The following is a 14294-nucleotide window of genomic DNA, read 5'->3' as shown; positions in this document are numbered from 1 at the left end:
CATTACCAAGAATATCACAACTCCAGCTCTTTACAAAGATGGACATCATTTAGGAGTTGCAGCTACGACCATCTGGCTTGCCCCTTGCTTGCGACCCCTGGCCTCAGAGATAACAAAATCAGTGCCAAGAACAGAGGGAGGGCAGGTTGTCATTCCTTATTTTCTGCCTGTTTTTCATTTTATATTCTATTATACACTATTAGTGTAATAAAAAAATGGACCTGGAAAGAATTAGGTGTCAAGCGTCACATGATGTTACTTCCTGTGATGTCAGTAAGGTCAAAGGGTATGTGATGTCCCTGCCTCTATCTCTGGCATTTTGGTGAATCAACACCCATGGCCAAGGGATCTTAGAAACTTAGTCACAATTACCTGGCAACAGGCCAGGAGGTCAGATTTCTCTATGGACCAGGCAACAGCTTTATACTGTTGCACTCACTTGAGTGGGAAAAATACATTGTATCCCTCTGCTATCCAACACTTTCCCTACTGTTCCACTCACTGGAATGGGAATAGTAAATTTTACCCCTCCGCAATCCAACATTTTTCCTATTGATGCACAGACTCGAGTGGGAATAGTAAATTTGATATCTCCTCTGTCCAGCACTTTCCCTACTGTTTCACTCACTGCAGTGAAAATAGTAAATGTTATCCCTCTGCTATTCAACACTTTCCATACTGTTGTAGTGACCTTAGTGGGAATAGTACATTTTACCCCTCCGCTATCCAACACTTTTCCTACAGTTGCAATGGCTGGAGTGAGAATAGTAATTTTTTTCTCCTCCGTGATCCAACACTTTCCCTACTGTTGCACTCACTGGAGTGGGAATACCTCTCCTCGATTCGACACTTTCCCTATTGTTGCACTCATTGGAGTGGGAATAGTGATTTTTACCCCTCCGCTATCCAACACTTTCCCTACTGTTGCAATAACTGGAGTGGGAAGAGTAAATGTTGTCCCTCACTATCCAACACTTTCCCTACTGTTGCACTCACTGGAGTGGTAATAGTCATTTTTACCCCTCCGCTATCCAACACTTTCCCTACTGCTGCACTCATTGGAGTGGGAATAGTTATTTTTACCTCCATGCTATCCAACAATTTTCCTACTGTTGCACTCACTGGTGTTGGAATAGTAATTTTTACTCCTTCGCTATCCAACACTTTCCATTCTGTTGCACTGACTGGAGTGGGAAATTTAAGTTTAAAGATTTTGAAAAGCTTATTGTTTAAATTTATAATAGAATGTTTTTATTAGATGTTATGTTATTGGTATATATATATATATTCATTAAGCCTGTAATTTATCTGAGGTCCCTGTTTATTTTGAGCTAGGGAGGCAATTGGCTGCCTTGGGCACTTGCTCTTTATGAGATTTGGTCCTTGTTACAAAGAAGTCAGGGTTTACTTTCTGATGCACCAGTTTCAATAATGAATTTGGCACTGAGAGTAAGTAAGAATTCTCTTGACAAGTAACCCAGCGCAGTTGCAAGGATAACATTAATGCGCAGACTTAGCTTTCAATCAAATTTTGTATTGTAAAGCATGATTTATGCAGTGGCAATAAGCACGTGTCACTTTAAGATTCAATAGCACTTTATCACTTTAAATGTTTACCATGCACTGTCACTTTAGGGTTTGCTAATGGCACAGGAACATGTATATAATGAAACTACAATGGCAACCACTATAGGTTTGACAAAGGCAGCTGCTGAAACGCGTTACAGTTTGTTTTTGCCAATAATGCGTCTTTGAGCGATCTCGAGCATGCTGGAGTCTGTCTTGATTGAAAGGCAGGCGTGGAGAGCTGATGTGTATATATATATATATATATATATATATATATATATATATATATATATATATATATATATATATATATATATTCACTGAAAAAACCATAGGTTTCACACACGTTATAGTTAGGAATTAGCATTTAAAAAACCTTGCAAATTCACTGAAAAAACCATAGGTTTCACACATGTTATAGTTAGCGGAAATTTTACTGATAAAAAACCAATGAAATTCCCCCGTTATAGTTAGTGCAGGCAACTATAACTCACGCGACCGCAATCCTCTGCTGATGCTAATACTGTATTTAGACACTTATTTGCCCATGTCTTCTTCCATAAATTTTTAGCTATACATATATTACAAATATTTTTTTTTCATAAAGACACATATGTCATCAGCAGAAGATTGCGGTCGCGTGAGTTATAGTTGCCTGCACTAACTATAACGGGGGAATTTCATTGGTTTTTTATCAGTAAAATTTCCGCTAACTATAACATGTGTGAAACCTATGGTTTTTTCAGTGAATTTGCAAGGTTTTTTAAATGCTAATTCCTAACTATAACGTGTGTGAAACCTATGGTTTTTTCAGTGAATTTGTACGGTTTTTTAAATGCTAAGTTACTTTACGCCATTCGTGGCGTGCGCGCCCACTTAACGCAGTTCGTTCCGTGCGTGCACCGTGCGCTTCGCGCACCGTGCGTGCACAGTGAGCACGCGGTGCGCTTCGCGCACCGCGCACCCACTTTACGCAGTTAGTGCCGTGCACGCACGGTGGGCACGCGGTGCGCTACGTGCACCGCGTGCCCACGTTATGCTAGATGGGCCATGTACGCACGATGCGCTTCGCGCACCGTGCGCACATGGAGGACATATGATGCACTTCGTTTTGAAAGGTAATATTTACATTTTTCACACAAATAATAAACCATGCACAAATGGTGCCCTTCGGGCACCATTTGCACACGGGGTGGGGAGAGTGTGGATAATTTTTTTTTTTAAATATTTTTTTACCGTACTCGTAGGGTAAGCGTAATCGGCGAAATTAGCGAAAAAATAAAAATTCCGTTTTTGGCCTTGGGGGATCTTTGGGGACTCCCTCAACATGGCAAGGTGTTTTGGAGCTGTCCAAAAAGCCCCTTTACATGTTTTTGTGCATTGTATTTTAATCCACACTCTCAGTGCGAGAGAGAAAATGGCGGCCGCCGCTTCCTGGTTTCGGCCGATTCGAATGTTTACTAAGATCTAAGAGCCAATCAGAATCGCGCACGCCACCGTACGCGTACGGTAAGCGTACCGTAAGCGCACCTTAAGCTGGCTCAGATATATATATTGATTTAAAGGCTATTTTCTCAGAATCTACTGAACAGATTTACACCAAACCTACAAAAGGCACTTCCTTGACCTGAGGACTACCTCTCTGCCAAATTTCTAGTAATTCTGTTCAGCCGTTCGGGCTGTAGCTGTGTCCAAAGGTCCTATGGAAAAATGCATGGGAAAAACGCGTTTTGGTACCCCCCTTTTATCTCAGCCCCCGCTTGACGAATCCCCCCGAGACTTTCAGGGTAGGAGCGGAGCGTAGCGCCCCACCTATTTTGAAAAATTCGCGAGGATTCGTCGACCGGCGCCAAAGTTATTCAAAATAGAATGTTGCGGATTTCCTATGGAAACGTGGTCCTAACTATAACTACCTACTGGCGACCGCCAGTAGGTAATATATATATATATATATATATATATATATATATATATATATAATTTCTTTTTTTTTGTCTGTCGATGAAAGCAAAATAAATTAATCATTGACATATAAGTTCGTGTGTGCGCCACACTTTATCTTTTCAAAGTGTTTGAAAGAATATATATACAGCCCTGAACAGCGTTCTTAATGTTATCCTGATGGTTTGTTTTACACACATTGCCGGCAGAAGTCCCTTGCCTAGCATGCTGTGAGAGAGCCTGATGGGGCTTGCAGTTTACTACTGGAATTGCAGGTCTGTGTGTGACTTTTAACTGGCCTATCAGGAGAGCCACTAATGGCGGAACGACAAGAGGAATTTAAACGGAACTGTGGTTGATCGGGGGAGGAGCGGGCATTTGAGAAAGGCAATGTCGGAAACGCGTTATGCCCATGCTCTTTGAAATAAATCCCCTGTTTGAAGTACCCCATGGTGTCCTTCAAGCAAAAGGATCTCTTCGTGATATACATATATATATATATATCTCCAACAAACAGGTAGCAACAAACAGGAGAGAAACCTCGGGAAGATTGATCGTTCACTTTCCTTTATTTTCAACTACTTGCAAGCTGGCTCCATCTCAGGTCTCACAGGCATCAAAGTATCATTGGCCAAACTCATTTCTGGAATCATTTTTCCCTTCTTCAGAAAGTGAACGATCTATCTTCCTGAGGTTTCTCTCCTGTTTGTTGCTACCTGTTTGTTATATATATATATATATATATATATATATATCCAACAAACATATTATATATATATATATCTCTCTCTATATATATATATTTATTTATTACATCATTATTACATTATAAAATATATTAAAATTATTAGTGCAGTAATTGTTTTAGAGTAAAAAAAATATATAGGTATACAAATTATTATATATGCAGGTTTAACTTTTCTAAATTAAGTTTATTTGTTACATTTGTTAAAATGTATATTACATCGATTTTTTTATTAGTTTTATTTTTTAATATATTTAATATTGATTTGTTTATTTTATGTATAACTAAAAAACAATATTTTGTACAACTATATTTATGACATCGCTATTTTTTTCTGATATTTGTGTACTTACCATTATAAATATAGGATGTCGATATTTTTGACATCTATATTTCTATCTCGATATTGTGGTATGGGGATATTTTTGTTATCGATATTTTGTCAGTGAACCTCGTCTCCCTTTCATCATGATCTCAAATCCCATACATCACCCCTGCCCCGCTCATGCTAACCTCTAAAGAAATTCCTCCACTCTACACTTCTCTGCGACACGGAGGGGCTTATTCATGAGAGGCTTGTGCCGCAGGAACATCACTTTTTCTGATGTTCCGGCAGCGTAAACCTCTCAACCATATCTATAAGGCCACGCAAAGCCACTTTGTGTGATTTTCCATGACCTCCCAGATCTGGAGTAAGACAAAGCAGTGCAAGTCGCTGCATTGCCTTAGGCTGCGCCAGGGAGGCATTCCATGGGTGTTGCGGTGGGTTTTCCCATGGATTTTGACGCTGTCCTAGATTCACTATCCTGTAAACCTGGGGCAGCGGCGAAACCTTACGCCTCCACAGAGCAGGCGTAACGAGGAGAAATATTTTTATTTCTCCTTGTTTTTTCCTCTTTCCATGTGTTCTGCATTCTGTAGCACACATGGAAAGAGGAAAACGCATCTCGGGATTGTTTTTGTGCAGGAATGTTCACCTTCCTGCACAAAAACAATCCTGCATGCAACGCAGCCACCCTTACACCATGGTGCCTACATTGGCGCTAGGCGACAAGGACAGGAATGTACTGTATTTCATAAATATGGTGCATTGCTGCCCTTTCACATTGGTGTAGGGCAGTGCAGTAAGAAAAATTGCGGCGCTGCCCTACGCTAATTCCCCATAAATGAGGCCCACAGTCCTCAGCGCACACTACATTCCAAATCACACCCTTTCCCTGCTTTCCTTCTATCATCTTCCCATTCACTCTTGGTACTTTTAGATTTCACTTCACTCCTGTCTTCTATGATTCCAGAACATTTTAGAGGCGTTAAGACTCACCATCATAACAATCAGTACACCAACTATAAAAAAGTAATAACATTTTTAGGCAAAACAGTACTGCCATCTTTCTCTAAACTTTCTTGGCAATATAACTATTTTCAGTTCGACAGAAGAATCTGCATGATAAGGGAGAGGGCAGCCTGTCTCCCTGGAATGCAATTTTTTTTTTTTTAAATAAGCCAATCATAAATCTTTTTTTCATTTTTTGCAGTTCCTTACTCAGCTTTGGTGGAGTTGTCTCTGCTTTCATTTTAGTGCTGAGTGACAGCAGCATTTTGCCGGACACTGCAGAAAGGGGCACTTTTCTGTACTGGTCTAAAAACTGCCAATCACCTTGTGCTACAGCCTTCATATACCTGCCACATTCTGTGTACCCAGAATATCAGGTTCCTTCCATTACCTCAGCTGAGAGAGTTGGATTTTCTGCAACTCCTGGAGGCAAGTCAACTATTTTACACTGTAGGTTTTTCTATTTTGTACGCAGTAGTGTTTTAAAACTGAGCTCACACCACTTTGCTGTTTGGAAATATATTAACAAGACGGACTGTCCACAGTTGCGTGGACCAACACAGGAAAAGGTGCGCAATGTGGGTTCTTGTATCCAATTCACCTGATAGAGCAACATCTGCACCACTTAAAAAATACTACTGTTGTAAGCACGGTCAAAATCTAACGTTTTTAATTCTGGGACACAGAAGATTAAAAAAAAAAGATTCTCATAAAGATTTTCATAGTTACAAAGTAGAATTTTTAAAGGGGAAGTGATTGTAGGTTAGGGAAAAAAATAATAAAACACGTCCACAGATGTTTTCTCAACTTTGTCCACGTACAATTTCTGAAGCAAGATATCTCCTTCAGCATAAGAGAAAAAAGGAGGAACTCTCGTGCATCTGGTTTGTGAATTAATTTTTGCTTTTATTTTGTATGTCGCGCCTGTACCCCCTACAAAGCTACTTCAAAGAGGAGAATGTCGAAATCCAAGGGTGCTGTAGATTTGCTAGTCTAAGACCTGTATGCACAGCGGAACAGGTGGGACTTCTGAACTTCATGTAGGGTTGTATGATAGAGGGATGACTGCCTAAACCATGCGTGCCTCTACCACGCAACCTAAACCACAAATGCGTCTTAACCATGCATTCCTCTACCACACATGAATGGTAAAGGGGTATGCGTAGCTAAGCTCACGGCCGCCCTCCCCTGCCCTAAACTACAATTCCCCCATCCCCCCTCCCCGCCCGAGGTACAAATACCCCTTCCCCCTCGCAATCCCCACATGGTCCTTAACCCTTAAACACTACCTCGACTCCCTTGCGATGTCCCTACAACTACCCCTTCCACTGCCCTTAGGCCTAAAACCCAAACACCTATTTTTAAAAAACGAACCCGGCCCAAACAATAAAAACGAACCGCCCTCCCCTAAGCCCTCAAAGCTACCCCGACTACCCATTCCCGTACCCCTGCCCTGAGGCCAAACCCTGTCCCTTAAACACTATCCCGACCCCCTCTCACCCCCGTGATGTCCCTAAAACTACCCTAACCCCTTCCACTGCCCTTAGGCCTAATACCCGAACCCCTAATTAAAAATACTACCCCGACCTTCCCCCAGGCCTTGAAAACTACCCTGACCCCCACAGTCCTGAAAACTACCCAGACCCCTCCAGCCCTGAAAACTACCCCCAAACCCCCCCACCCTTGAAAACTACCTCCGATTCCCTCACAGCCCTGAAAACTAGCCCCGAACCCCAGCCCTGAAAACGAGCCACAAACCCCATCCAGAAAACTAACCCCAACTCCCTCCGAGCCCAGAAAACGACCCCAACCTCCCCAGCCCTGGAAACTACCCAGACTCCGCAGTCCATAAAGCTATCCCCAAACCACCCCCCAGCCCAGAAAACTGCCCGACCCTCCAGCTCAGAAAACTACCCCCAACCCCCAACCCAGACAACTACCCCCAACCAACACCCCAGCCCAGAAAACTACCCCCAGCCCAGAAAACTACTCCCAGCCCAGAAAACTACAGCCCAGCCCCAGTTACCTCACAGCAGATCTCTTCCTGCAAGGTCTTCCTGCTTCCCTCCCCAGGAGCCAGCAGCTAGACCGCGCATTGCCTTAACCACGCATAGTCAGAGTCAGAACACTTGTGGTTAAGACCGCAGTGTTCTAACTGTTTGCCTTTATAGGTTGCATGATTAAGGCACGACCCTTCATGTAGCAGTGTTCATGGCAAGTGCTGCTAAAGGTAATTCTAGAGAGGAGCCTTGATAATGAAGGGAGCTGCCCAGAAGAAAAAACTGTGCTTCGGATGACACATGGCCTTTGCCAAACTGAAAACAATTGAGGACTCATTTACAACTAAGTAAAATTCGCTCAATTCCCAAAAGTATGCAGTGTAACTTGTTCCACATAGCGCTTTACACTGCACGTTTGTAATTTTAAAGAACTGTATATTTCGGGCTTTACCATATTTGTGGTATTTAATTCACTGTCTACTAAAGGACGAAAGCCTGACTTGACCTTGCCGAAGTTTGAACTTATGACTTGAAGTGTTTCTCACACCTCATCTAAGCAACTTTGACTCACAGAGCTGTCCACTACCGCCATTAACAGAAGATATATCTTGTATTACAGCGCTTTGGGGAGCACAATTTCCATTTGTGAGTCAGCCACTTTGGTCTTATGGGGGTCCCTGAAGGACTTAGCTCAGCATCATTCAGATCCGGCTCTTTGTCGAATTGCTTACAAGACCAGAATGCCGTCACTCACAGGCAGTTACATCGAAGGATGAAGTCGGCTGACCTTGCGCCCAATGCTGTACGCTGTGGTGGGTGGAACAAAACATGAATGCCAGTACAGCAGACCAATGGATTAGGAAGGCTGGCTGAAAAGCCCTGTATCTATATTTTTAGTTTTAAAAGCAATAGGGGCATATTAACAAGGGCTTTATGTACAAGAGGGTGCTAACATGCATAATCGCGTGTTAGCACCCTTTTTCCCAATGCCTCCCTTTGCATCTCTAATGAGATGCAAAGTTGGCGTCACTGGGCAGTACAGCCTTGCAAATATCGCTGATGTGCACATTGCGATATTTACAAGGCTGCCCCAGCATTTTAGCAGACATTAGTTTTTGGAGAAAACCGCTGTTTTCTCCAAAAACTAACGTCTGCTAAAATCCTGACTTATCCATCCCTAACATAGGGGGTGGATTATGCTGCTACGACCACAGGGTCGTATCAGCAAGGTTATCGCCCATTTGCAGGGAACATCGGTGGAACCAGCGATGTTCCCTGCAAAAGGGCGATTTCCCCCGCTATCTCTGGAATTTTTATCGCCCTGGAGCAATGCGTTGTTGATAACGTGCTACCAGGGCGATAAATTCCAGAGATAGACGGCGATGAATAACAAAGCGCTAAGCGCGCTTTGCGTTATTCATCGCCGTTCCTTGCTGATATGCCCCATAGTTCGTAGCCAACGCCAGACCTAAAAATAGAAGAAAATAAAAATGACATTTTCAGTGTTTTAGTAAAGACAGTTGAACATAAAACTAGTCACTTCAAATCTCTCACAATAGGTTCATGATATATTTGATATATTGCGGGGCCAAAACAACTTTGTAAAAAAAATAGGTTATATATCCACTCTCCAACCTCGTAAGACCCCATTTTGAAATTAGTTTTTATCACATCATTGTGAAATAATTGTCAAACAAAAACACAAAGCGTAAACATGAGTCCATATTACATAAACCTCGTGGTGCGGCAAAAATCTAAATCTCAGAGAAAATCACACAAGTGCTCAAAGCTAAACCCCTGCACTAGGGAAAACTAAGGATGAATTTTCACATTTTACATTATTTTGCCTTCAATCACATAATACAAAACAGAGGCTACAAATGTTCTCCACCTTTCAAACATGAAAGATGAGACAAGGCTGGAGGCACAATCCGTATATTCAATTTGTATAACAGGAAGCAAAAATAATATCTATTTTTCTTTCAAAAGATTATATAAGGAGTATGATTTCTTTTCTAAAATCTCTATTTTGAGTGATCATTTTTAAAATTTACAGTTACAGTAATGAGATCATAATCAATTTTCACCATTTTTGCCTCAGTGCTAAAATATTTCCATGCTATGAAATGGAGCAAAATCTATTTGTCCTACTCCTGATCCCTCAGTTCACTAAAATGGTGCATTTGGATTTGTCATTCTTAGTATCCATGGAAACTCTCTGTGTTATGATCATGCATATTGTACACTAAAAGACGCTTACTTGACTTGACAGCATTCAAAGAATTCAGGATTTCAATCTGACTCCATTTTGCTTTGTCACATGCATTAATGGATCGGAACTGGTGTGATCAATGTCAGACACCAAAGTCTTCAATCTGAAGACATTAACTTTAAAAGACATTCTTCTGAAAGCAGCATAGACCTGGGAACCTACCGTGCTGGCATTTGCTCCGGCTCGCTTATTGACGCTGTACTCTGGGGTTTCTGTTTGCATAAAGTAAATTTGGTCTTTCGTGTTTTCATAATCTTCTTGGTATTTTCTCTACAGATAAACAAATTAGGAAAATAAAGGTTTGAAATAGTCATGGAGGGGGACGAAACAGCTAGCTTAGGAATTCTTTAAGGACATGCATCAAACACATAACCAGTAAATGCTCTGTGGAGCTGTGGTAGCAACTGGCAGGTGGACAGACAGGCAGACGGGGGGACCAAAATATAGCTATGTAGATAGTGGAAGACATAGAAATGATGTATTACTGATAATCAAACAAAGATAGATGCCAGCCACTAATGGAGAGGGAATGCAAGGGAGAAATGATTAATTTATGATGGGCTGCTTTTTGGATGGTTAGATGGCTAAAGGGACAGGTGGGTGGGTATTAGGTGGGCATGTTCAGATATGTGGGTTGGTCAATGACCAGGTGAATGGGTGGAAAGTGCTTGACTAAATGGCTTTGATTTGATAGATGAAGTTGGGTGGGAAGAAGGTTGGGTGCAGTAGTTATAGAAGGCTAGGAGGATTGTAATACTGATGGTGGAACAGTGCGGTAGGTTGATTTTCAAATGCATGGACTGGATAGGTGGGTTGGATGTAAGGGTGTTGGAAATGTCAATGACTGGATTGATACAAGCAAGGTCTACAGATCATAACTATGTAATGTACTCACGTTGCTGATATTGTCTGAGTTCATTCTTGCAATAGCAACCTCATAGCAAGGGGTTTGGCTCCAATGGCCTTTCACCTTTTTACGATAGTCTTCACGATACTTGAGCTATGTCAAGACAAAAAGCAAATGGACATTGTCAGTGAAGCGCATAGCAACTTTTAGTGGCATGGAATTATGTACCCTACTGGACCATTAATAGTGTCCCCAGAAAAACAAACAGCTAAAATTGAGTTTGGTCATGTGACCCACTAGAATGCAGCAGCAATAGTTTGGATTTGACACTTTTTGATACATTTACATTGAATTTCCTCCCAATATTACTTTCACTAATGGATCAAATGACAGTTTTTGTCACATTATGGTTGCAGAATGTCTCTGGGAATGGGCACAAAGGGCAAATGTACACATAGGGTTAATACAAAGTGTTTTATATTGGACTCAATGCTTATTTGCCCAGAAGTACCAAACAAATAGCTTAAGCACTTACACCAAACTGCCCAGGCACTCATATATGTAATTTCCACTTTCAGAGTCAACTTTTGAGTTATTCATCCATTTTCCAGTTATGTAGTTTTTCCAAAACTTTGGATTTTTGCATCTTTTAAAAATGTCTACATTCTCCAAACAAATGAGGACATTTTCAGAAATAATGTTATTTTTGAATGTATTAAAATCGTTGTTCATTCTATTGTAAATGTATTTTTGTGGAAAAGTTGCACTACAGCTACTGAACAGAAGTCACTTCATGCAACAAATCTTCAAAGGTTAAGCCGTGCTGCTTATTTGGCAGAAGTAATCTAACCATTACCACCAATGCCCTTTTCCTCGTCACTGTCCTGTTATTTATGAGGACTGTGCAAGCTGTGGGGATACTAGGCTGTTTATTGCGTGCTCGTGCCTGCACACTAGATTGTAATAGAGCCAGGTCTGCCCAGGAAAGCAGTATTGAAGTAGTAGAGAGAAACCAAAACACTCAGCTAACCATGCTCAACAGAAACTGAAGATGCCTACACAATGCAGTGAGCACATTTTGATTATCTGTTGAAGACAACCGAACTTAGCAGCCACCCATAGGGGACAATAGCTATAAAAGAAAGCATGAGATGCTACCAAATACTGCCACATCCCAATTTTCAATGAGGAATTGCTGAGCCAATGGAAAAAGAGATTTCTACCTGTAGACTACACATAACACACTGCAACACGCTTAGCACTCTGTCTTGTTTTCAAATACAACCCTATGAAAACGACTCCTTTGTCCCCAGGTACCTTGCCTCTAGTGTTGTTGTGGCTCATGTTTGCCACCATATGCATAAGTAGTCACCGCTGCAGCCCTGATAATTTACTCCATATGTTTCCAGTCGAATCCAGGAGTGGGAGATTCAGCTCCACCATCTTATGCATGAGTCAGTCACCACATGGAAATTGTCCAGCCACCTGTAGTCTGCCCCCACCAATAATGGGAGTGGGGCAGATGTTGATTTGAGGCTAAAGACAAACCCCACAAGAAGTTCTAAATTACAGATCATCAGCTCATCATCGAAAGTAAGCGGCACCAGGCAGAATGGAGTTGGGGGCAGAATTGTAGTTGCCAGATGGAGCCAGACAGGTGTGCCTGTTCTATGGCACCTAATAGCTACATCGAAGGGAATGTGAAGGTTTTCACTGAAAACCAGTGTCTACAAGAAAACTCTGTGATATGCCAGTCATACCCATCACCTGTGGCACAAGGGCCACTCTCAGCTTACCACCTAGCACTGGGAACCTGCTCAGCAAATGCTCCCAGTGCTATCACGTGATACCTGCCCAGCATGACTGATGGGCTCTTTCCTCCAGCAGAACAGGTGGACTGCAGGCAGTGTGCTTGTCTTTACAGAGCAGTTAACCGGAAAAAAGGTACACAAGAAAAGGGACGACAATACCTATGTTCGAAAAACTGGCCCGTTGCAGACATCGAGATTTCTCCCTTCTCCGCGCCAAAATTTACCCACGTCTGTCTTTAGGGAAGCCTGCTCTCCTACACTGTGCAGTTTCCATGGGACAACAAACGCGCAATGGAACGTGATACCAGGCTCTGAAAACAGACATGACTTAAACACCCACAGTAACCATATTCAGTGTTAGAGCATGCTTGCCCAGCTAGCCTTTGTGCTACAAAACATAGCAGAACATATTATCAACAGATCAGTCATCGAATATATTAAACAAGCATTGGCAAATCCAATCGGACGCATCTTTAATATGAGGCTGCAGACCTATTTTCTTTGCCAATGCTGGCTTTCTTTGGCCTAGTTTAGGATAGGTATACAATAAACCATCCAAAGAGGATTGCCAGTGAGTATACCTACATACACTCTCAGCCATCTTTGAATGGGTTTTGCTATAAATAACATTACTTCTGAACTTGATCAGGAATGCGGAGTGAAACAGTTTTAACTTACCATAAATAATGTTCTTTCTGAATCTATTAAATTGCTACTCCTTCGACTGTATAGTTTTTATAGTGAAATAGCCCGTGAGCAGCTGTCACTTCAAACAACAAGAAATTTCTTATACTGCTCACACGTGTAACAGCAATTTATCCATAAATACAACTCTATAGATGGTCAAAATAGTCATACTTTTTCTTTACAATTATGTTTTACAAATATTCATGTATAACAGCAAAATCAGTTTGAAAATAATTTAGGAATGGCCACATTTGTGTGCGACACACCAGCAGCCATATTTGGATTTTTTTAATCAAAAACAATATAACTCAGAGATGACTGAATGCCGATATTGGCTTTACCTATTCAAGCATTGTTAAAGCCAACATCAGCAGGCAGGAGCAGAAAGAGATCAAGAAGAGAGAGAGCATGGGTGGGATTTGAGAGACACAGGGGTCGTTGATCACCGGATGAGCATGAGAAGTGGGGAGAAACTGCAGGGGGGGCTGAAGACATCAGAGATAAGTAGAAGGAGGCGGTGAGGGAGAGGTAGAGGGAAAACAGCCCCTCATGGACTGGCATGCAAGGACTTTGTTGGAGGCTGAAGGGAACGGAAACAGAGGATATTAAAAGGTGAGTCAATCAACTGTGAGCTCATCTAAGAGAAGAGTGACAATATCATAAGTAAATGGTTGTAAGAAGGACACATAAAGCCAAGGGTTTGAGGTGGATCTCTACGTATATTTTAAAATATTAAATGCAATAGGTCTTTCAATGACAGACAGCTGAAGCTACAGCTCTCTCTAGACCAGACCTAATAAAAAAAGGTCTTTGTAGCGGCAAGATTAAGGATAGTGCAATTCATGCCCCAGGTCCCCCACAGAGGCACCAAAATAAAGTAGTATTTATTTTTTTCCTCTTAAATCAGCAATTGTTAACATTTGTAGTTTAATTTAAAGGGCTAGTGTGGTTGTTGAGCTTCAGAACTGAATTATGCTTTATAGTTAAAAGTGTAAAAAGGAAGATAGATTATTTTAACAGGGATACCTTACTGAATTACATATGTTAAAGCAGACAAAGTTGTACAATTCTCACTTCTGTTGCAGCCAC

General features: G+C 41.5%; 1 protein-coding gene across 50 annotated transcripts in view; it reads right to left on the bottom strand.

Moving 5' to 3' along the window:
- Positions 1-14294, bottom strand: part of NEB (nebulin) — a 392273-nt gene that overhangs the window by 335646 nt on the left and 42333 nt on the right. For all 50 annotated transcript variants that reach the window (XM_085645543.1, XM_085645542.1, XM_085645546.1 and 47 more), the window contains 2 exons: positions 10756-10860; positions 10023-10130 (listed from right to left, as the gene is read on the bottom strand). In XM_085645543.1, coding sequence (XP_085501669.1) covers positions 10023-10130; positions 10756-10860 — 213 coding nt within the window. The remainder of the gene's footprint in view (positions 1-10022; positions 10131-10755; positions 10861-14294) is intronic.

Source organism: Triturus cristatus, chromosome 3_1, assembly GCF_964204655.1.
Source record: "Triturus cristatus chromosome 3_1, aTriCri1.1, whole genome shotgun sequence".
NCBI lineage: Eukaryota > Metazoa > Chordata > Amphibia > Caudata > Salamandridae > Triturus > Triturus cristatus.
The sequence above is the reverse complement of the archived record's forward strand: the minus strand, read 5'-3'. Positions and strand labels throughout refer to the sequence as shown.